This window comes from Ooceraea biroi, chromosome 11, assembly GCF_003672135.1.
Source record: "Ooceraea biroi isolate clonal line C1 chromosome 11, Obir_v5.4, whole genome shotgun sequence".
Taxonomy (NCBI): Eukaryota; Metazoa; Arthropoda; class Insecta; order Hymenoptera; family Formicidae; genus Ooceraea; species Ooceraea biroi.
In genome coordinates, this window is record NC_039516.1 from 5,130,391 (window position 1) to 5,154,902 (window position 24,512).

General features: G+C 43.9%; 1 protein-coding gene across 6 annotated transcripts in view; it reads right to left on the reverse strand.

Moving 5' to 3' along the window:
* Positions 1-516: 516 nt before the first annotated feature.
* LOC105275886 (zinc finger protein 608) overlaps positions 517-24,512 on the reverse strand; it is a 150,484-nt gene continuing 126,488 nt past the window's right edge. For all 6 annotated transcript variants that reach the window (XM_020030513.2, XM_020030509.2, XM_026973904.1 and 3 more), the window contains 2 exons: positions 24,042-24,165; positions 517-12,191 (listed from right to left, as the gene is read on the reverse strand). In XM_020030513.2, coding sequence (XP_019886072.2) covers positions 9,052-12,191; positions 24,042-24,165 — 3,264 coding nt within the window. In that variant the 3' untranslated portion in view covers positions 517-9,051. The remainder of the gene's footprint in view (positions 12,192-24,041; positions 24,166-24,512) is intronic.

A 24,512-nucleotide genomic window follows, 5' to 3' on the forward strand; every position in this document is an offset into this window, starting at 1 on the left:
CTATATTAATTATATAATTTCAAATCAATTTAATAAAACACATTTTTCGTTTCTGTGGAAACGTGAAAAATACGTTTTTAAAATTGAGGTCTAAAAACGGTTTCTATTTAAACCGTTTCTTAAATGGTACTTTATGTTTCTTAGACATTAGATACGTCTAAGAAACATATTAGGCTAACATGTGCTGCCTGGGATGTAAGATTATTCCAAATATTGAGTGGTTTATCAGATTTCTTAATCTCACAAAATAGCATTTTAGCAACTTATTCTTTTCACAGTCTCGAGTGATCGATTCTTCAAATCTTGGTCTACAGAAAAAGTTGCCGAACGAAGTTACTTGTGTCACAATGTAAGGTAAGAGACTCAATCTGTACATTCACCAAAGCGCTTGATATTGTGATTTTACATTGATTTTATATTGATATTGTGATTGTACGATAGATGTTTCTTTAGCAGAGAATGGGATAAAAATGAATAGGTATTCAAGTCGCAAGGTAATGAGAAATAAAGGCAGACTTTTGAGATTTTTCAATATATTTATTTGTATGGACAATGTTGGAGCATAGTGCACAATATATTTAATATATAGTAGTCTGAGGAAGGGGATCAGAGTACATTCTGGAGTTTGAACACAATATCTTACAATTTAACGACAAGATGCCTGCAAGATGTTTTTTTTTTCTTCTGTACCTCTGCTTCTGCACGTTATGTTTACTCGTATATTCATATACTCGAGATGTATAATATATAAAGCGCAACGACTCACTATCTTTATATCATTCTAAAAAAAAGGAGACGAGAATAAGGGTCCTGGTTTATTATGTTATGTCTCAGTTCTCTTCTCGCAGCGTTTACCACTCGCGCTTACCTATATCTCTCGCTCTACTCTTACGCATGCACACGCATCCACACACGCACACGCACGCCTACACTGCACCTATTCATCCTCGCTCTTTCTCTCTCACACACACACACACGACGAGCTTCTCTTTCTCTCACGATACTCGCGATCGATTATGCAACGTTCTGGCAAATATGCATAGTACTCGCTACAGTGTCGTATCCTCGGAACACGGAGGTTGTCTCCAATTGCTAATTACATTCGCTTTCTATTACACGTGGGCGAGTTGCGCGTCTCAGGGGATCTCGCGTGCCCGTAGGACGAGCGGGGGCAGACGGGGGGCAGGAAGAGTGCAAGGACGGGTTCGTCCTATTTGAACCACGAAGCTGCAACCCTGTCTCTCGGTAACGTGCGATTCGAGTGTAGGTACAATAAGACTCTCTGATTGCGAGGGCTGCGATTCGGAGACGACGACTCCCATTCTCCTCGCTTTACATATATATATTTATATATATATCCCCTAATTAGCGATTAACGATCTATATTAAAATTCTTTTTTTTCTTTCTTATTAAAAGCGAATACATTTTACAGCCTGTACAAATGAAGAAAACGACGCGGCGCACTTTCTCGCTCTCTCTCTCTCCCATTCATTCTCATTCCTCACATCTCATTTATCTCTTTTTCTCTCTCTCTCTTTCCTTCTCTCGTCTGCAACTCCGCTCGCGGAGGCAGGCGCGGCCAGGGCAGGATCCAGGTACTCAGGCTATCTCTCTGCGTGTTTCTTTCCTTTTCATCGTTTCGTACTTTTTTCTCATGTTCATGAAGATCCCGCAGGATCAGGCTCCTCGTTTCTTGGTGCGCTCTCTATCTCTCTCTCTCTCTCTCTCTCTCTTTCTCCCTCTCGATCGATTTCTCCTCTTTTTATTACGCGTTTTTTCTTTTTTACAAAAATCACAGCGCAGCACCAGCACGTATTTCTTTTAAAGCCCACCCCTTTGTCCGCTGGGCGCCCCACTAAAACTGAGGCAGTTTTCAACTTTTTATTTCTTTCACTCATTCCCCCTTTCTCTCACTGATACGTATACACACAGATATACATACATACACGCAATTCTCACGCTTGTGAAAAGTGCGCGCGCACGTTTCTATCGCGGTTTCGTTTATGTTCGACAAAATGGATGCGTATATTGTGTTTTGCCATTCTCTCCTATTCTCCATTTTATTAAATATTTTTTTGTTCTCCTACTGCGAAAACGCATCATCGACCGTTCTCATAGTTTTTGATTTGGCATTTGCGAACGTTGTCCGATAAAAATTTTATCACCGCCTATCTCTCCGTCTCTTCCTTTCTGTGTCTCCTTTTCCCTCGCCTCACACTGACGATAGTAATAAAATAATATAATTAATAATCATAATCATGATAGTCATTACGGAACAAACATGTAATTTATACATACATATACATACACGTACACATACATATATACATAAGCATATAAATATATATTTATATGTATTTATATGTATGTATATTTACATACATATATGTACATATATATTTATACATATAGTTACGCATATGCATATGCAATTTTGCATCTCTCTCTCGCTCGCTCTCTCTCTCTCTCTTATTTACCTATTCACTTGATATCGCCCCTGCCCCCTTCTCCGTCCCTCTTTTCCTTTTTCTAACTTTAGCGCATCACTGGTTACCATTACCTTAATAAACAAATAGCGTTTTCTAGTATCGAATTTATAGCCACTTAACGTCACTTAATTATTTAGAATCATCGCGTTACGTGTTGCTTCTCTTCTTTCTTTCTTCTCGTTCTTCCTTTTAATTGTACGCGCCTCACGAGGACGAGCTCTCTTTCCGTCTCCCTTGATCTCTAGTCACATTATCGATATAAGCGATCGATCGATACGCACTCGTGAACTCTCCGTTCCCCTAAGAGACAAGTTATCAGCGAATTATACAATTTCTCTACAAAAATCGAAGTTTGCGCTCATGTAATTCTTACAATCTTTTTCTTGTCTCTTTACAATAAAATACATCGACATTTACCATACATTCGCGGAAACGCACATTCACCCGCATATACGCATTATGCTTATACAAGGCAATCGACACACGCGATTCGCTATTCTCTTTCGTCTACGTGATCGCTATATTTCTTCTCTTTTACACACGCGCACACGCACACGGCTACACGATCGCTCGCTTCGCTCCTAAGCTTCTAAACGCTCGATAAAAACTTCACTTCGCCTCGACACACACGCTCGAGTCTGAGAGTCGGGGATGGAGCCGCGCTCGCACCCGGGCACGCACTTAAATTCACGCTCAACGATTTTTCGCCGTGCCAGCGCGGCCCTCGTGAACGCGGGGACGCCGACGGCGCCGTTCGTCCTCGCGTGTTTCAGTCTAACGAGACGCTTGCTCCTCGCGACCGCCGTCGCGCGCGTCTCACGCCTCATCCCGGTACGGACTAGACCCTTGGATGGTCCGGCTCAGATACTAGGCTCTCTACAAGTTTAGACAAAAATTTTTTCAATAATTCTCCGTTTCTTTCTAAGCTACAGTCCTATCCAGACATCGTTCGTCTAAGGATTGCATATCAGAATGAAAAGAGAAATCGAGTTTGCCAGAATCTAGCATCATCACGAGGAGTCAGCGCGATTTTTTTGGCGGTAAACTGAGCGAACTCAGTATACGTTAAAACAAGGCGGTATTTGCTCGTGATCCTGCTTGAGGACGCCCATCTCGCGAGACGGGTCGTGCTCTTCGAAATCCATCGAAGATCTCGATCCTCGAACCAAGACCGGAGCTTCTGATCACTTATGTTTACACCAGCCGAAGGCTAGTCTGTACGCTACGCGGCGCGTGTCTTTCGACATACATACACTATTTACACAAGGTATATCCAACGAGTTGGGCTCGTCCGCACGTGAATTCACGGGGGACAGACGTGAGAGGGCATCGCGACGTTCGGCGCAGAAGTGCGTAAGGAGAAAACTCGTCCTCTCGTCGCGCGACCATCGATTTGATGCGTCTTCGATACATCTTCGTCCATCTCGTCGAAGGATTGTTCGCTAACGATCGTCTCATCGAACCTATCACGATCAGCTCACTTTGTTAGATGACGTCCGAAGGTTGGATATATCGTATTTGTGCGTCGGGGTCGGGTTCAGTCTCTTGTCGTACGTCCGAATTCGATATATGTATCGTTATCGCTCGCCCGTCGAGACCTAAATTTGGAAAGTCGCGAATTTCCTGGGAGAGTCTCGCAAGAGTCTTCTTGACTTCGTCCGTATGTTCTGATATCGTCAACGGTCGTGATTCGCAGTTTCGACCACCACAATTAGCGTCTGGAATCCGCATCCTAATTTAGTTCAGTTTGCGGAGGGTACCACATGGAACCACATTGTCATCCTAAAGCCCCAATTAGTATCATCGAGGGAAGCGAGTAACACAACACACCAAACACACCACCGTTCCCTCTCCTACTCTCGTGGCTGTATCAGCGTCGTCGTTATCCCCTAACGTCGGTGAACCATCAGCAAACCCAACCAGTCTTCGCTATCTCATCCAGTCTTCAGACTTCCTGATACTTCAGTCATTGTTGAGGAGTAGTAAAATCATCCACCATGTGTCATTAACCGTATTAATCCTTATATCGTTCCAATGTCTTGATCCTTCAGAAAATGTCTGAAATCTTTCAGAATTCCAATTTCAATTGTCGGGAACGGGCGGGCACCACATTCGCAACCGTGAGGAACATCTCTCTTTACTGGCTACACCTTGATCCTGGTCTGGCCGAGGACGCAGCACGTGGAACATCTCCGCAGCTCGCGGCGGCCCGTATCGGCTACACCCGCTTGTTCGCTCGCTCTTGTCCATGCTTCCTACGGCTGCCTGCCACCGCTGGCAGCGGTGCCGTGCGGGTGTCCCGCACCGGACGCGCCGCTCGCTGCCGCAGGATGCGTGTGGTGGGCCTGTGCGGCGGAGCTGCCCCCGGCGGTTCCGCCGGGTAGAACGGGGGCGGGGGCCGCGGGTCACTTGGGCGGGAATGGCGAGATCACCGAGGCGGCTACCGCGGCGGCCTGCTGACTTGCCAGCACTGCCGCTGCAACACACATAGAGAGACAGCAGGCCATTAATGTTTCGTCACGATCAACTCTGAAGCGCCTACTAACACGCGCGTCTGTTTCCCAGCTGTTGCCGTTGCTGTTGTTCTTGTTGTAGCTGTTGTGGCGACCCGCGGCACCCGAAATCGACAGGCTCTTTCTGTCTTTCGACCGTCTCGTAGCCCCAAAAGGTTCCCCGACGGACATTCCGGTGTCCGCGGACGGTGAATTAACGGTACGCCTTGTTGACGGATATCACTGATTAATATTAACGCGACAGAATGCATTCGTGCATCTTCGTATGCGAGATATATTAGTAGTACTTATAGTGAAGTTCACCAATTTTGCGTTGCCGGAAATTTATTGTCAGCTTTCATACTATTTGAATTGAACCAATATTAAATAAGGAATGTGAAATATTATTTTCTACTATGGAAATGATATTTCAACATTTTCATCAATTTGTAAATTGCAAAGAAAATTATTATTTTTATTCAGATATCAAGTATCATACTAATATAGTTCTGCGATCACATTTGTACGTGATGTATCATATTTAATTAATTTGAATAAAAATAGTATCATGATTTATTTTTTGAATTTTTATTTTTTCAATGCAATTTTTGTACATGAAAAGAATAATTTCTATGAAACACCACTTACTAAGAATATTTTGCATATTTTTATTACAATTGATCGATATAACAATTTTAAATCTAGCTTGATAAACAATTAACATATATGAAACTGTTTGTCTTGACTCTTGAGGCTACGAGGCATTGATCGGTTAATATATTAACACTCTTAAGCACACTTAAAATTCGAATATCTTTTAGACCGATTTTGCAATCTAATCAATCTTTCGTGATAAAATACTTTACATTTTCATTGCACAGAGTTAATGTCTGTTTAAAGTCTCTTTTACGTCAAACACGTAATACGATATACTACCTCGGTGAAACTCGAAACTATCCAACTTTACTACATTTAGCACTGATGCGTGGAAACCATACGGATCTAAGTAATGGAGCGAAATGACGTTGCATTATGCTCCTCTCGATGAATTATGATGCTTAAGACGCAGTAGAAGTCTGTGACTGTCCTAACACAAATCGTGCACTGGCAAGTGGACTCTTCGAGACAAGATCTTCGAGACGATCGTTAACGCGCAGGGTAGAATCTTCCAGGAAACGCATCGTCCTCGAGCTCAGCTACGTTCGAGGGGAAAAAACCCGTATATTTCAAGATACCTAAACATCGAGTTACTTCCATCACTATGAAGAAAAATTACGACGGATATGTGTATGAGGAGTGATGGGAAAGCATAAAGTGGCATGTACCTAAGCGATCGTTTCTCTTTCAATCTCTCTCTCTCTCTCTCTCTCTCTCTCTCCTTCTCCTTCTATTTTTTCTGTCTCAATGATCTTGCGCCTATAATGCATTCCCTAGCGTGATTGCGGACTTCCCTCGTTCACGCGAGAGTCCTGGCAGTGTTGGCTGCATAAGCGTACACTTGGTCGATTAAGTTCGCTGTGATTGGCGATCGTTTTCCGCGTACGAGAGTGTTATTAACGTCTTATTAAAGCAAACTGTCGTACAGAGTAATGATAATAACATGAAGTTCAGAGACGTAAAATGGAATTCTATAATAATAAAGTAAATTTAAAATAGATTAACTAAGAAGAGATCAGAATAGTCTATGTATAAATTGGAAATATAAGTTTCCTTTTTCGGAAATACTTAATCACAACAATGATTATATCTCATAACTGTATTTCCAAATGTGAAAAGAAAGACAGGTAAATAACGATCAGGAAAACAATATCCAGAGAACTTTATATTGTGTTTCTATTATTCCATGAATATATTCTCGTTTTCCGATCTTCAAAGCATAAAAGTAAACAGATTATTATGAGATAAAATATGAGGAAAACTATTACTTTCTTTACATTGTTTAACGTTACTTCACGATTTATTCGTAATATCGATAATATCGAAAATAACTTGAGATTTATAGAAATTGTATCTATACATGGAAAACAGCAAGAGGACAACAATTTTACAAATCGTAAACGCACACTCTCGTGACGCAAATCATAACGTTCGCTCGCGATTGAACGCAAAAATCACAATGAGAAAGCTATAAAGTCTTAACGGCCGTTTTGCTGCAAAAGAAGCTTTTGTGGAAGACTACTGACGTCTAATGGAGGATACATGTATGCGAACGCGAATATACGTATCACGTTTGCGAGGACAAAATACTACAAATTAAAAAAATCCAAATGCCGAATTTTTGTCTTGAGAGCGCAGAAAATGTGAAGGTAATGTTTCTTGATATCAAGCAATGAAGTTAATGGTTGATGCTTTGAGAAACTATTCTATTTCTGGAATGCGGATGTTTAAAAATTGCATTTGACTTTTCGATGTTAAAAAATATTTTTCGGCATATAGATCTTGTAACTTGTAGCACTCGATTCAGGACTACATTTTCCCATGCATCCCGCAGTCAATAACGTCAGCATTGGCGTCGATATGAATATCAAGCTCGACGAAGTCCGTTTTCCCCGTCATCTCTATTACGTGGGTGCCCACCATCCCCAGAATTGGGTCATCTCGCCCGTAAAGTTCCCGTTACCTGTTCTCCTGTCCCGGAAAGAAGCACGATAAATAATTATCACAGTCTGAACTATACGTCTAATGTCTACTTGCGCCCTACTTGCGGTACACAGCTTACATGGCTAATCTACGCACGCACGCACACACACGCGGCCGCACTTATATTCCAATATTCCCAAAATATCCAATTCACTACAAGACTCATACATGTATGTATATGTATATATGTATAAATATACAAGATGTCCACGGCATCGCACACTTTCTCTTGATTACAGGCATTGCCGATTATATCAAGCGAAATGATATTAAAAATAACTTAATTCAAATTCGGAGTAATCCGATGATCAAAACATTTTAATGAATAAAATGATGAATGCGTAGGCGCAAAGCAGGTCTTCATCTTTGGCTAAATTAAGAGATGAACTTAATTTAAAATATTCAATCGTGTGAGATAGTTTTGAAAGTGAAAGCGAAAATAAATCCTCGACAGAAAAGACGAGTTGCAAACTCTGTATTCAGGAATCCGTCGTAAAGAGAACGCGCGCTATGCCCGCGACGCCCGGTATACACATTAAAAAAATGCACCGCCAGTAGCGCGAGTCGCCTCTCATGATCGCAGAATGTACAATCGAAGATAAATTATTTACAAGCGTCGTTTCTGGGTCCCGGTATTCTCAACACGGTACCCACATAGAAGAGGTTCGATTCTCCTGTTTTTTTCTTTTTTTCCTTTGTACAAAAGAAGAAACGCGTCTCTTATTGGTCTGGTAATAAAATAGTACCTCGGTGGAGACTCGGCGCGTGGATCGCAACTCTCGAACGGAGGGCTCCTGTCGCTGCGAGTTCCTGTTGCAAATCAGGATTCGAAGTTGCTTTTTTCCTTTTTACTTCTCTTCATCTCTTATGCACCAATATGGTGTACGGTTTAGATACTCAGGCGCTAAATAATACCTGGCCGAGTTTACCCGTTTTTATCAGACGACAACGTCCAGATTCATTCCAAAACTAAAAATGTTTCGCCGTCATAGAGTCATCCCCATCTCGATTCGACCTCGAACACATCAGTGCACGAATGTACATGTTTAAAATGCAGTTATATCATATCGTTCACTTAGCTTTATAGAGGCCGACTTTTAACGCGAAGTTTCTGAAGAATCCAAACTTCGATTTAATAAAAGCTATCGAGTCGATGCGACGGTAATAAAAGTCTAAATACACGTCGCGACGTACGGTCACTTCCACTATTGGCAAAACGTACTGTCTTGGAGATCAGTCGCAAACAATTAGTGATACACCTTTCATCGATAGTCAGAGTTCACATAGTGCACGATACGCCGACGGCGCAACGCAAAAGTTGCCCTAAACACACGCACGCACAACGTATGCATTTGCTCATTACGCTCACGGTTCCCTTTCGTTTTTTCTGCGATTCTCGCTTCGATGGGTCCCGCGGGTCGCCTTACTGTCAGGGTCGGACAAGAGGCTTACCTCCGTAGGGAGCGGGGTACTGTCCCGTCAACAGGGGATAACCCAGGCCCACATGGGTGTGATGATGCGTGTGCACGTGTCGTTGTGGCGGCGGCGATCTAGTATCCTTGCCGAGGTTGCCGCCGCTGGCGTCCACCGCGCCCTGCTGTTGTTGCTGGCTACCCGGCTGACCCTGCTGCTTGCCAGACGATTGCTGGCCCTGACCCGGTGGCGGACCCGGACCCGCAACCGACGTAGGCGGACCGCTCGGTGGTCGAGCTGGGGTTGGGCCTGCCGACGACGGACTAGCAGATGCTGCGGATGTCTTGGGTGTCGGTGACTTGAGCGCGCGTTCCTGGAGTTCGTGTATCTTGTGCGCCGAATAATACGCCGCCTGATTGGCGTGATGCTGCAACAGATCCAGCGCCTTGCCAGGCGGACGACTAAGATCCTCCGGCGCGTGATACCTGGGCAACTGGTGGAGGTAGGGATTACTCGAATACGGGCCAGGCACAAGCATGGGACTGAGACCGCGATACATAGGGTGGCCCGGATCAAATGGCAGCGCACCATAGTGTTGCGGCTGCATATAGCTGGGGTGTATATAAGCGTACTGCGAGGTAGGCGGCGGCGGCGGTCCCTGGGTCTCCATCGTTGGCTTTACGCCTTCCTGCTTGCTCTTGGAGTCCTCGCTCTTGCCAAGATCCTGCGGCTTTTCCTGCTTCGGCTGATGCTTCGGACTCGGTGGTGGTGCCTTTGCTTGTTGACTCTGCTTGCTCGATTCTTCCTTCCGCCTCTGCTCACCAGGATATAGATAATACCTTCTATCGTCTTGAACAGGTCCCGGTGGAGGTGGCGGTGCCGCTCGTTGACTCTGCGAGCCGTGATAGACGTGATACGGGCTCATCTGGCTCTTCATTTCGATACTCTCCTTGAGTATCTGATGATTTTCATGCTGCTTGTCCTTTAGACTCGGCTGCGGCTGCGGTTCCTGTTTGATCTTAGCTTTTTGCTCATGCGCCTCCTGATCCTGGGACTGCTGACTTTGTTGTTGTTGCTGTTGCTGCGACATCGGTTGTGGCGGCTGATAAGGATAGCCTGGTGGCATGTATCCGCCATAACCGCCATAATAGTGAGGCTGTTGTGTCGGCTGTGGTACCGGCTGGCTCAGCTCTTTCTTCTCTTTCTCTGATACGACGCTCTGCAAGCTCGCCATCGAAGGCATCTGCGGTATGTTGAGCGGTTTGATATCCTGTTTGGGCGTGAGATCGCTCGGCTTCTGGTCCACTACCGGTTTACTATCTGGCACGTTAGGCACCAAGTAAGGCGGTTGACCATAGTACGGATATATATTGAAATGAGGCAAGTGCGCTGGCGCCGTCGCCTTGTTGTCCTTCTCCTGATTCTGTTTCGTTTTATCAGCTGATTCAGCCTCGAGTACCGGTGCCGCGTCATCCGATATGTCCGAATAGGCCGGGCTCTGTACATCCTCACGCGCCGAATCGACGATCGGCGCCTCGAGTGGCGACGGATGCGGACTGCCACCAGGTGATTTTCGCGATTTCTTTTTATAGCCCTGCGGCTTGGGTGCGCGCGCGTCCGTACTCGTCTTACTCTTATCCTGTTCCGGCATCAGCGCCGCGGTAGGCTTTACCTTGAATTGTGGCATTTTTGCCGCAGCAGCATGCAACGATACAGCGCTCGGATACTGTTGCAAATGCGATTGCACGCCCTGACCCGGGTGACCCGGCGGTGCCGGCGCTGTTTGCAGACCGGCCACCTGCTGTGATACTTGGCTTGTCAGATTCTGTAGACCCGGATGCTGACTCGCTATACTCTGCAAACTAGCCTGTTGCTGCTGCTGTTGCAGCGCGGATGGCTGCACTACATGGGCCTGCGCAGGCTGGCCCAGTTGAGCCGACAGAGGATGCTGCACTGATTGCAGCTGATGTGCTGGTGGCAGTTGTTGAACCGATGACTGCAGTTGCTGTTGCTGCTGGCTGCCAACAATTGGCTGCAAGGACTGCTGCGACGTTTGGCTAACCTGTTGTAGCGCTTGTTGTGCCTGTTGCAACAGCGGATTCTGCGACTGATGTGATTGTTGTACTTGCGACGGCTGTGGCGGCTGCGGTATGTTGAGGGGTTGGGGAATATTCGTATTTGGATGCGGCGAAGGCACGGGCCTGGGTGATTGACTGGGATGGGGACTGGGGCTCTGAGGAGGGTTCGACGAGACTAATGACGATTGATTCTGTTGCTGCTGCTGCTGCTGCTGCTGTTGCTGCTGCTGTTGCTGCTGCACAGTTTGCTGCTGCCTCGATGATGGTGCCGTAGACGTGGGCGCTGGCAAATCATCTTGACCGAACCTTAGTACACCCGGTTTAACGATGCTCTTGTCTGCAAGCACAGCCGTAGAGGGTTCTATGCTTGGTGATGGCACCCTCGGAGGTGGAGGCGGTGTCTCCGGTGGCAAACCTGCTACCGCCGGACTTGCTGCCCTCACCGGCGTACCTTCGGGTTTGTCTGCTGGCGATTTCACGGGTGTGGCAGGGCTTGGCGCTTCAATGTTGCTCTCATCGTTCTCCGACATGCTGGTGATGCCCTCCTTAGTGTCATCGTCATCAGCCGCACCGTGCGCATGGCTCTGATGATACTTAAGCCCATTAATGTGTTTGTACTTTTTGCTGCAATTCGGCTCGGGACACTCCAATAATACAGGACTGGCAGGTGGCGAACCACTAGGAGGTGTAGGAGGTGGCGCACGTCGCTTGTTCTTCTCCTGCTCCTCCTCCGGTCCGCGTGACTTTCGCTTCGCTGCCGGATCTGGCCGAGGTGGTACGAACGCCGCTGGGCTCGGACTCGCAGCTGGTGAACCTTGCGCACCTCTACGACCTTTGCCACCGTTGCGGAGCTTACTGTGCACAGAACTTCTCGTCTCAGTAAAGTTGCTCAAGTCGTTACCAGGCGTAGAGTTAGCTGCCGCCCGGCCACGTTTACCGCGACCCTTCGGCGTGCGAGCGTCTAAGTCACTAGTAGGCGAGTCACAGAAGCGGGGTGGTGCCCAATCGTGACGCGTGCAGTCTAATAACGTCCCGACATAGGTTTTACCACGCCACGTCACATTCACTACTAATACACCTGTAACAGAAAAAGAACAGTTTAAATAGTACCTAATAATACAAACAATTATTTGAGTTTAATCTAGGGACGCTTATTTTCTAATTTTAAATATAAGAATTCTCTCTTAAATCTTTCTCGATTAAGAGGCTTGACAAGAGGATTTTTCTTTATAGTCAAAAGATTTCGAGTTCAGTGTAACAATTCAGAAAATCGGCTTAACACGAAGAAAGATCCAATTCTTCTGACTCAAAGTTGACAAAGAGCTAAGAAAAAGTAAATGATAGAAAAATCTAGTGTTGGATAAAGAAACAAATGTCTGCGGATCATCTTGCTAACGCGATAATGCGTAGACATACGGTAACAAAAAGACCAGTTCTAAAGAATAGAATAATAGAACGAATTTAACCCCCGGGGATCCCTTAAGCGATTTCATCGCGTAATAAGTTTCGTGGCAATCTGTGATGCGCTAACTCACGTCTGTCCTACTATTTCTCTCTTTTCTGCGGCCTTTAGTTCTTGCGCGATCAGCGCCGCTAATTGAAAATATCTCGCCTGTGCACGTGCAAGAAAACGCGGCGTTTCGCAGGTGATCGCGACGATGATGCTGCAGGTGTTCCTGGCCGCTAAGACTCCCGTGTTCCACGGACTGTGGCTGCTAAATTACTTTCGCGTTCGCGTAATAGGGAGAGTCGACTTGACGTAAATCGAATAGCCTCCACGGGGTGCCACGCCAGATTTAAATGTCAAAGCACGCGAAGAACGTACAAAACAGTGTATGCAAAGCAGACGATGTATTTTCGCGAGCAAGCAAAAGAGAAAGTTTTATTATGAACATTGTCGTTGAAATCCTTAGTTTTTTTCGTCCGCGAAGTTTTGATTGCCGAATGTAAAAAGGATGATCTTCAAAAGAAGGAATCTTTTCTTCTTTGTCAAATGACGATGAGACTACCAAGTGCGAAGTAAAAATGCGCAATAATATTCAGAGGAAGAGAAATTGTCCAATTTCGTTGTTTTAATTAAACGTTGCTTCGGAATGTGCGATCCCCACGGAAGAGCGTTTAAAAATATACATCTCCGGCATGGCGAATGTTAGTGAAAGATCGCCGAAACGAGCACGCCGTTTGCATCTGCGCATTTCTATCGCGAACGATGCAAATCGAGACCGAAATAAAGACCGCAGCGGTCAGAGAGAAAAAAGGCAGACAAAGAAGACAATAAAAACAACAGAAGTTCCAAGGCGACCAAGTTCTTAACAGCCATATGACATCGTATCTCTCCTCCATCTGTCAGATGCACCTCGTTCTCTCTGTCTCTCTTTCCCTCATTTCGGAAACGAAGAGAAATGTTTCGCTATTTCTTTCTCCACCCTACGGTACAGCCTCATCCTTTCGTTCCTTCTCACCCTCTTTCTCTTTTTCGCCACGCGGAGGAACCTCGGGGCATTTTGCTTGATTGAGTCGTCCCCTCGCACGTCGACGTCATTCCCATTTACCGCGAAAAATAAATATGGGCGAGCGCCATCAACACCAGCAACACCAAAAGATGATGATAAATCCGTGCACCTCACCTTCGTCACGCGCCTTTTCACGTCCCATCCGAACCTCTCTCCCTCGTTCTCTCCATTCTTGCGCTTGTTTCTTTTTTGCTCTTTTTTCAGGCGAACCCGAACCCGGCGATCGAGCGCCGGGCATGTGACTAATTAGCCGCTAATAAGTCAGAGAGACGACGGACACGTCGTGAGCCTTTCGCTTGTGAAGCTCGTAAAAATGAGTATCGCCGCAAGAATCAGTGAGAAAAAGCAAGAGCGATCTTCTCGGCCCAACAAATGCGCATTTTAATGAAACACAAGAGACTCGAGCACGAAATAAGATCGCTTTAAAATACCGAATTGCGACGACGGCAACTCTGTGACCAGCAACCAGCCAGCTCGTAAGCAGTCTGTAATAAACTGATTTACAGTACATCTGTAAAGTTGATTATCGAGCTTCGCTCGCGCAGCCGGGGCTTCTTCAAGTCTTGATAGAATTCCTCGCGACACAATGAACAAATAATCGCGTGGCCCATCCTTCGAAGAGATTGCGGTCGCGGCAGCTGTCCATGGAGAACGCGAAGTCGCACGCGGCATTATTCGTCGCTCGCTCGGCGAGCAGACGGCGCTGCGCCGCGTGCCACCTCCTCGTGCCATTTCCTTTTCTTGAGAGCCGGCGAACGATAAAGGAACCCTTTCTCCCGAAGCGGAAGATTTGCGGTCACGGTCGAAGGAAACCGGGGATCGCCAGCCGAGAAAGAAAAACTTGCAGCTTCACTGAGCGAAGTGCGCACGAGTTAACGTTCCTCGGGCGATACCGTCGAAGTTATCGCGAGAGAGTCGGAACTCACTCGGCCTTACGTTATCGTGCAGCAGCTGTCACGTGAAATCACATCCGGTGTTATTCGGCCGCTCACGACGATGATCGTGGTCGAGAACACCGCTCTAAGTTGAGAGATCGGTTTCGGGATGAGCGTGCCGATTTCTTCTTGCACCGAAAGCTCGTCACGGAAGTCTCCCCGTCAAGAGCAACGTGAATGTCCCATTTATCGACGTGTCGAGAGAGATGTCAGGCTTCGTGCGCGAACGAGACGTTCCACGTCTAACTCAATTTTGATGAATTGGCACTTCAGAGAAAGAGAAATCACCAACAAATTGCTTAACAAACGTGAAAATAAAAATAGTGATGGTCCTGTTTGATTTATAAGATAATTTTTCAGCGCAGCGGAGATTCCATCGGTTGTGAGCATTTTAATACGTAAATAATATTATTTAACTTTAATTACTTATATGTAATAATGTTATATCGAACTCGTTTTCCTTCAAATAATAACAAATAATCATATCTGATATCAAGTATCTCTAAATCGATGTCAGAAATCCCTAGTTAATAATTCGCCTATGATGCGGTTGAATGATAATCCCGACGATATCGTGCTCGTTAGGATAGATTCTGCGGGAAGGATAGAAGCAGAGCTATGCGGCAGCTAGGCGAAACGTGAAATCACAAGGCGGAATTATTTGTCCTCGCCGAATGGCGGTCTCCCGCAGACAACAACGACCGAGATCAGCCTGGAAATAAGTGGATTTCCTTTCGGTTCGAGAGCTCTCGCAGTCGCGACGAGAAAGGTTTTTCAGAAACGAATTGTGTGTTTAGGAACCTCTCAGCAAAAGAAAAAGAATTGTGTGTATCCTAGAAACTATATCCTTTTTTCCCGATGTGTTCAATCCGATGTGATTCTGACTGTAATTCCGTGTAATGTAGTACAATAATTAAATTCTAATGCTGATCGTGAATGCTGATGGAGCACTAATATATGTAAAATAAAATATATGAAGTACTTTAATTTCTCGCAACTGTATCTTAGTTATACTCGAAATTCTTCGAGCTGTCGATATTATCTTAATCAGCTTTCGATTTAATCTTATTAACCGTACATTTATTTAATATCGCCTATTAAGAGATTTGTACGTATTCAGACCTGCTTCTGTAAATAAAAAACAGTCGTTTACAAACTTGCTTAGAGAGAATAAAATTAGAAAGATCAATTAGGAATCTATTTTCAACGGCAATCTCATTATTTTTCACATTAATTTTCACCACGAAGCAGACATTTCAAATCCATTCCTTCAAAGAGCTTGTATCCGGGAGGAAACGACACGTAGGCGAGATAGGAAGGGCGTACTGCAAGAGGAAGAAGACGAGGAGGAGGAGGAGGAGGAGGAGGAAGAGAAGGCACAAGAAGGAGCAAGAGCAGGATTCCGTCGAGGTGAAGCGAGAGATGTTCCGAAGATCGATAACAAGCTGTATAACTCTAGCTTCCCTCCACGGGAGAGAGACTTCTCGCTCCCCGCCTCCCATCGCTCCTTTCCCGTCTCCACCCTCGTCTCCGCCCCATCGAGTCTCCGACAAGCATCCTTTCATCAACGTCTCTGTGATCCAACTAAACTACCCTGACATCGACAAAACCAGGTCCGATGGGAGATAGACGCCTTTACGATACACACTTCGGGGATCGGTGTAATTGTGTTGGCAGCCGTCCGTGTAGTCCCTCTCACAATCTCGCGTAATGCTCTTTCTATATAGAGCGCCTGGAACGTGCGCATTACACACGATACGATTCTTGAAGCGTGGATTTAAATTATGCAGGGTAACGATCTCATTTTCTTATCTGACATCGAGAAATATGAGAGTACCATTAGTAATCCATGAATTTATATTGAAATGCGCAATTCCGAGTCTTACAAAATATTGAGGAAATCATGTGGAACGTAATTACCGCGATTCTCGTATTTCGAATCGTCCTGTAAAATCGACACTTAAACGAATAAGTTTTACGAGTTTTCGAGCGATCGGTAATCCGAGCACTACAACAGAAAGCAACTGAAAGTTACGTGAAACGTGTTACTGCGATACGAGTTATCGGCGGCTCAGTACTTCTGTCGGTCCCGATCGCCGGTCATTAGTTACACGCGCACGCACACATAATTACACATTCGCGCGTATGACATTTATTGCCGGAGATTAACCTGTTAGCTTCGCGGAATTATTAATGCACCGCGTTTATAAAGCGGGAGATGCAGATCGGGCCGATCAGACGGGCGGACAAACGCAACGCGAGCTACACGCGCCTGTGCAAACGTACTCGTCGTCGCTGACTTCGTTTGCTTATCCACGCGTGTCGAATGCCTTACGTAATTGCCGAGAGGCTCGCGTGTACGCGAAAGAAATCGTCTGTCTTTCTAACCGCTCGCTTCCCGGGAAAATTTCCCGGAGTGGATCTCGCCATACTTATTGCGAGCGGATCGACGACGTGTCTCGTTAAGCGGATTAATTAAGCTAAAAGTATGCTTTACGAAGGCATGGAGCACGGTCGATAAATTTGCCTCGCAGTAAGAGCAGTTTAAAAGATTCAAAATATCCGAGAATCATGGAACGTCCTCTTCAGATATCTTAACAGATACTTTGATAATTGGATTTTGCTTCACGAAAATATCCGTACATTCTTCTTGCGATAATTAATGAGTGAAAATGAAGAGTTTCTAACAAACTGAATTTCAAGAAAAGGAAATATATATATAATAAGATCATATCGTTCGAGTAATCTCGAATGGGCTACTTTTTAAAAACTTGATTTAATACGGAACGTCACGATTTTATCGCTCCTACGTTACGAGATTTCCTCATTACGATTGTAACGTAATCGCGCGAGCGCGACGGTGAGATGTCTCGTAAGAACGGAAGTAAAGAGCGGAGCGGATAAATTCACTATAAAGTAAGGCGGCGCGAAGAGGCAGCAGCCGCGAAACCAGAACAGACGTGCTCGAGATTCCATCGCTGTTTTATTTCTCTCGTCGACATAACACGCTGGTGGAGTTCTCTCGCTCTCTTGTCTTTTTCTCGTGTCTCGCCATGAGTTGAAGAAGGGTCCAGGCCAAAGAGTAAACCCGGAGTGGAGTAACGAGGAGATGAAAAGAAACGGAAGAGGACGAGGGGAGTCGTGTGGAACAAGAGAGAGGGAGAGACAGAGCGCGCGCGAGCTGAGAGACGAAAGGAGAGAAAAAAGGAATGAAGGGCGAAAGAGAAGAATTATGGGGATTGAGGGGAGAGGAGAAGGATAGGCAGGAAGGAGGCCGGGAGAGGGCGTAGCAGCAGGATATCAGCGGCGAACGACGAAAGTAATAAAACTTGGATGGATGGCAGGCTCGGACAGATTGGTCGGCCATTCAATTGGGAATTCGACGAACTTATGGACTTCCTGATCTGCCATTATGGACGGCCATTTAGGAAGTCCCGCTCGCGCGTCTAGTCTCGCGGCGCCGTTTATTTTCCTCAGATGTCTGAACGGGGAAAGCAGAGCGAGAGAAGGCGGTCTTTTGCCCTTCTCACACTTCTCGGAGACTGTTGATAATGCGTGCTCGGCGAGTACCGAGTTGAACTTGAACAATGGAACCCGTGTACACCTTAAGGGGGGAGCCTGCTTTAGAACGTTGAAAATAAGGTATAATTTTACGAATTGTTTTGGAGAAACTATACAGCGGATCATTATAAAACGTTGATGCATTTATTAGTACATGTTTAAAGATAAAAAAATTATTTTTTTATTTGAATATATCGCCTGTAGAGGTCGTCCTGGAGGCATCTTAGTGCAGCCGGCATTGTAAATTGGCGAGCATTCTCCTGCCTCCAAATTTCATCCAAACTGAAAAATTGAAATATTTTCTCGTTATTTATGAATTCCCATCGTCGATGAACCTTTAATATTCATAAAAACATTAAGTTAAACAATTACTTTTGCGTGAAAAAGTTCAACAACTTTGCCTAAAAATCGTACTTTTGTGTTCTAAGCTCCACCATTTTGGCACTTTTCAACTTTTTTCTTCTCTCTTTGGTTCATCGACGATGGGAATTCATAAATAACGAGAAGATATTTCAATTTTTCAGTTTAGACGAAATTTGGAGGCAGGAGAATGCTCACCAATTTGCAATGCCGGCGACGCGGCTGCACTAAGATTTCTCCAGGACGACCTCTACAAGCGATATATTCAAATAAAAAAATAATTTTTTTTATCTTTAAACGTGTACTAATAAATGCATCAAAGTTTTATAATGATCCGCTGTATAGTTTCTCCAAAAACAATTCGTAAAATATACCTTATTTTCAGCGTTCTAAAGCAGGCTCCCCCCTTAATGCATTGCGTGTTTCATAGATTTGCCTCGTCGTATAACTACTTCGAATAATTGCTGCAGTAAATTACATTTTAATTACAAGCAATTGCGTGTATACCGCTTACACGCTTACACAGTGTGTCCGCAAACAGGTTTCCTGTTTAAGCGTCTCCTCGTGCGCGGTTTTTATTAGAAAAGCGCAGAGAATAACCGTCAAAAGCAGCGTACGCGTGCGGTGTTTTGGATGTGCACAGGTTTTGTGCACAAAAGATATCAGGTTCGCGCGTTTCGAGTTAAAGACGCTTATACGTCAAAAAGCAGTCGTTTGCTAAGTAGATTAAACTCCACGTTAGAATCTCACGAGTTACCGCCATGGTAGAGAGCACCATTTTTCTCTCCGGGGGAAACTTTGGAAGTCTATTTCTCAGTTATGACATGGAAGCGTTTGGTGCCTTTCATGTAATGGCCGTTCATTTATCCTTGCTTCGCGAGGGAATACGACGATGAAAAACAGCTACTCGGTTCGGCTGCCTTCGAAGGAACGATCATAAAGTAGACCTCTCGTGCCGCGCAGGAGAGAAGAGAGAGAGAGATAGAGGAGAGCACGAAGAACGGCGAGAAAAGACGGAACCTTCTGAAAGAGGAAGGAAGGAAGAAAGAAAGAGAGATATCACGAAGAACGAGAAAAGGACAGAATCCTCGAAAAGAAAAGAAGAAAGAGAAGGAGAAAAGCCAGAAACAGAGAGGGAGGAAAGAGAGAGAGAGATACTCAAAGAGAAGAACAGAAAGTGGAAGAAGGGAGGGTAGTCGGGGAGTCTCGATGTAGCTTTAACCCGACGACAACCACGACTGCGGCATTACATATAATACCTGTCTGACGAGCTACCTTACTCGCGTTGTGTCAGCCGCGAGCGAACGTGTGTGCATACACGCGTGCACACGCGTGCACGCGCGATTGTGCGCGACACGCGCTTTTGTGCGCGCGGAGCTCACCGCTCGGCATGCGCGAGTGCATGTGGTTTGCGTGCGTCCGCTTGCGTTGCACGCTCGAACGTGCAACCGCTCGAGAATCCGTGGATTCGGGCAAAACTAATAGTCCGGACCTGCTTCGAACGGTTGGAATATTTTGCATATCGCGTGCGAACGGAACTCGATCGATCTCGCGGATCCCGGATGTTCTCTCTCTTTCTCTTTCTCTCTTTGGTACCTGCCATTATGTGCTCTGCAGATGTTATTTATATTACAGTACGTGTAGGATTTCTTTTATACAATTTTGATGTCGCCGAGTTCGCGCAACAAAGTGGACTTTGGAGGGTCAACTTGAAAGAATCTCGCTCGCTACGTGGAGCGAGTAATAATTTCGGAGCCGGATCCCGTATGCGTTTGAATGTTTAAACTATAGAACATGCATTTATATTCATGAACGCGTATTATGCGCAGTCGTCGCGTTTCGTTACGAATGTAAACGAAGCTACAACGAGCGAGCGAAACGCTCGCGTGTGCTCGCGTAGCGTGCGCGCGAGGCTTTCTTTATAATTTCCGCAGATCGCCCTAATCGTATTACGACGAAATCATCGTTGAAGCATGCGACGATAGAGCTCAGAAGGCCTCCCCGCGGGAGATTATCTATTAGCGAAATTGGAATTAATTATGCTCGCCCGCGGTAGAATTAATTATTCCGCCAAAGCGCCGCGTCTCCCGGTACTTTTTAATTTCATTCTACGCAAGTTTTATCTCGCGTGCGAGTCGAGTCGCGGCGCATTATTGTATCGCATTATTATATCGCGCCACATTATTATACAGCAGGCGAGTTAAAAATAAATTTAGAACTTTTAGATCAGAAGAAAGTAGAGAAATCTTGAAAACACAAATGCGTTGTAAGGCTTTTGTAAATATCATAATGAATATTTTGAAGCACTGAAATCATTTTAATCATTAAGAGATAAAAAGCATTATTAATTAAAAATATATGAGAGTTTTAAACTTTATTATGTGCATCAAACCAATATACGGTAAACTTCAACTATTAATAACTATAATGCATTTTTCAAACAGCTCTTATTAATATTGATCTCGTCGCGATCGTATTTACAACATTTATTAGAAAGTTTGATAGGAAAGTTTACTAAATAATTTAGTCGATAACATTTGAACAGTTTGTTAATAATAACGTGTCAGTAATAAATGTTTCATGCCTCGTAATTCATCAACGCTAACGTCGCATTTATTAATGGCGTTCCATATTTTTCATCAAAGCATAAAGGCATTGCAAAAACGTGACTTGCAGTAATATATAGATTAAGGCTTTTTCCATACACGCGTGTATAAATATTAAAATATTTTTATATTAGCATCTCGTATGTCGTTCCACACGCCATACGCAATAACTCGCACGTTAGTTACTCGAATTAGCGACTCGGTTTTAACAAATCAGGCTATACAAGCTGTAAAACGACCGTTAAGCATATGAGATGCATAGTAACAAGCATTTAAGTGCAAAAATTTAAGTCCGGATAAATTAATTTGCATTACTCCGCAAATATGATCATTATCGAGTTACCGCTATTTTAACTGTCGAAATGATTCTAATAAGCTTGCTGGCGGTCCAATTACAGAGTTTATCGCGTTTATTCTAATCGTACTAGTTACCGGCAAAATGCACCAGCATGAACAGCGCAACATTTCAACGTAACGTCGCGGTAAACCAGTCTAGTAATTGTCCGGCAAGTTTTAATTCCTTCCTGCATCTCTTCACCAACAAAATAAAATAAAATGCACACTGTAAATATCTGTTACCGTTATTATTCTTATTATCCATCCGCTGAAAAGGAAAACAGAATCAAAACGTTCGACAAATAATGTGCTATTACCATTTATCTATCCATATAATTTTGATTAGATAACTATTTTTAAAACAGACGGATTTAACGTGGAACATGTGTTAATAAAATACCAGTAAATTTGATAATGATTGACGTGCATATGTGTCTCGACCGCCAATCGATCGAAGAGCGATCTCGACAAACGAAATAATGAAGTCGCGATATTGCAGCACGCTTTTATTTATCCGACTTTTCCGCTCGGCGGAGTATCGGGCGGATATTTATAACCCCGAATCGTTCGTGCAGTAACAAGATCGATCGAGTGCTACTCCCATTACATCCGTGCTCTCCGAATGTTTACGTGGGGCAAACGATTGATTGATCAGCGACTAGTTATTTTCAGTCGACAAGAAATGATGCGGCTTTTATTCGAACGGACACCACGGACGACGCTCGTTATTATTAACTGGAATGAAAGCGAGACACTGTAATGCAGCAGGGCAATTATCGTAATTAACAATTCCATTTATTATTTCTAGTTACCCGCAAAATAGAATTACCTTGGTAACGCTGTAATAGTCGAGCTGTAATTTGCAAAGACAAATCGAATTTTAGTTGGTCTTTGCTGGGCTTATCCAGTGAAGGATTTCATGATATTATATATTTATTATATTCTTTATCCGGATTGCCAGCCGTCAAGATTATTCCATTAATAATCGGTATGTGACACTTGAATCCTCGCTAAGGAAATGTCTTCCTCGTGTAAAATTCACGAAGAAACCCATCTATACATCTCCATTAAGCTGAATTTTTCGTTTAACCTGGTCTTGTCTGCGGTTTGTCACGTATGAACATGTGTAAATTGACATGGATCTACCCGTTTTCCAGACGTGTGAAAATAAAAAATGCTCGCCGAAGACATTCCAAGCGTTAAGTTTGTCAAATATTATTTTAATGGAAAAATATTGAAAGCTGCTACGCGGCTAATGCAGCTAAAACATGAGTAACATGAAAAGTTAATGACTTAAATTCATTATGTGCTATTTAATCGAGTTTTTATCACATAAATTTTCCTATTCGTTTTTAACGAAAACCGAAAAGAATGGCGCTAGCGACTTTCCTTCGCGCAATTATCATTCATTATTGTATCGTGAGGGAAATTGCGAGGAGGCAAACGGGGCTTGTTTCCTGCGCTCGTCTTCGTTTAAACGCGCGCTAACGGTGAACATCATTTTGTATAGCAAGTCTAACGATGCTTAATATTACTTAATATCGCGGGAAAATAAGTGGGCGGCGGAAGCGGCGATTTTACGTCCAACGATACAAGATGCACCAGTACGGTCTCTTACGAAGAGCGATTTCCATAATAATAACGTGGACTCTGTATGCGCTGCCATTAGTGTTATTACTGCTATTCAGCAGATTCTAGAAAAAAACAATATTCGATAAATCAATAAGTACTGGCGTGTATAACTTTATCCGAAGTGCTCGCGGCAAATACAGCAAGGTAAACATTATAGAGGCAAATTTGACAAGAGAGTAACACACCATACATCAAGGATGCACATGAAACGCTAATGGCTAATGGCTTTTAAATGCGCGCGCGCACACACACACACACACGTGTTCTTACGTATTAACGACATCTGTCAGCGTTGACGGTTAAATCCTTCGTATTCTTAATGAACGATAAAAATGAATGTGTCATTAATTTAGCATTCGTTTCAAAGTGTTGGAGAAATATCATCGCGAACGATATTCTGTCGATCCATATCAAATGCAGAAAACTTCGATAAATGGCCAATTACACAAATTGCAAGCAATTTTCACTGGATGAAATAAGACAGATCTGTCAATGAATAAATTAAAGAATATTGTCAAACAATTTTAACTTTTCTATTAAATAGAAATGTCATTATATTTTTGGGGGAGTTAAATAAAATTAATTGATTAAATTGAATAAAGTAATTGGTCAATTTAATTTTCGAAATTGGGTAGCTTTTGCATGAAGAGCACGTTAATTAATATTAATAATAAAAATATTTATATGAGAATAATATTTTCGAATGCATATACATACATGGCCCTATATACATAATATACATAATATATTATCTACCTAAAAAAATACAAAATAATTATTTCAACAAAACATTTTGTTCCATTGATCGAATATAATCCTCAATTTGGGAAATCTTGAAAATGGATATTTCGCACCGATCGCCTTAGGACCAACTTTGTTATCTAATCCAGTATAACTAGAGAGAGTTAAGGAGAGAACAAGGAGGTCGAAGGTTCGGGAGTCTGTAAGGGCAAATGGGCGAATTAAGCTGTAAGGAGCTCCTTACCTCCTTCAGTCTCGTGCCAAACGATGCCCTCGAGGGTGACGGAGGTACCGGGCTCACAGGGCCCCAAACACTCCGGTTCTGTAATGGTCCCCACGCTGGTCCCAACACAAACGTCGGACATGTCCTGCAACACGAAGTTCGATGAACGATTAGCCGCACGTTGCAATGCAGAATAGATATAGAACATAGAATCGATTTCCATGTCGCAATTTCCGGTAATTCCACCAGCGCGAATGAAACTATCCTAAATAATCTCTAATATTAATAATTCCGAAATAATTTCTAATAATACACGTTTACGTTTATTTATTTATTATGTTTTATTCATTTAACAAATACATAATAGTCTTGTTTTCAATAAACTTTCTTTCAATTATAAAAGAACTAAAGCTCTGAAATTTTCTTCTTATCGGTAACACTTGAATTTCCTATATTAAGATTTAGGAAGAATTGCTATTATAAATCGACTGT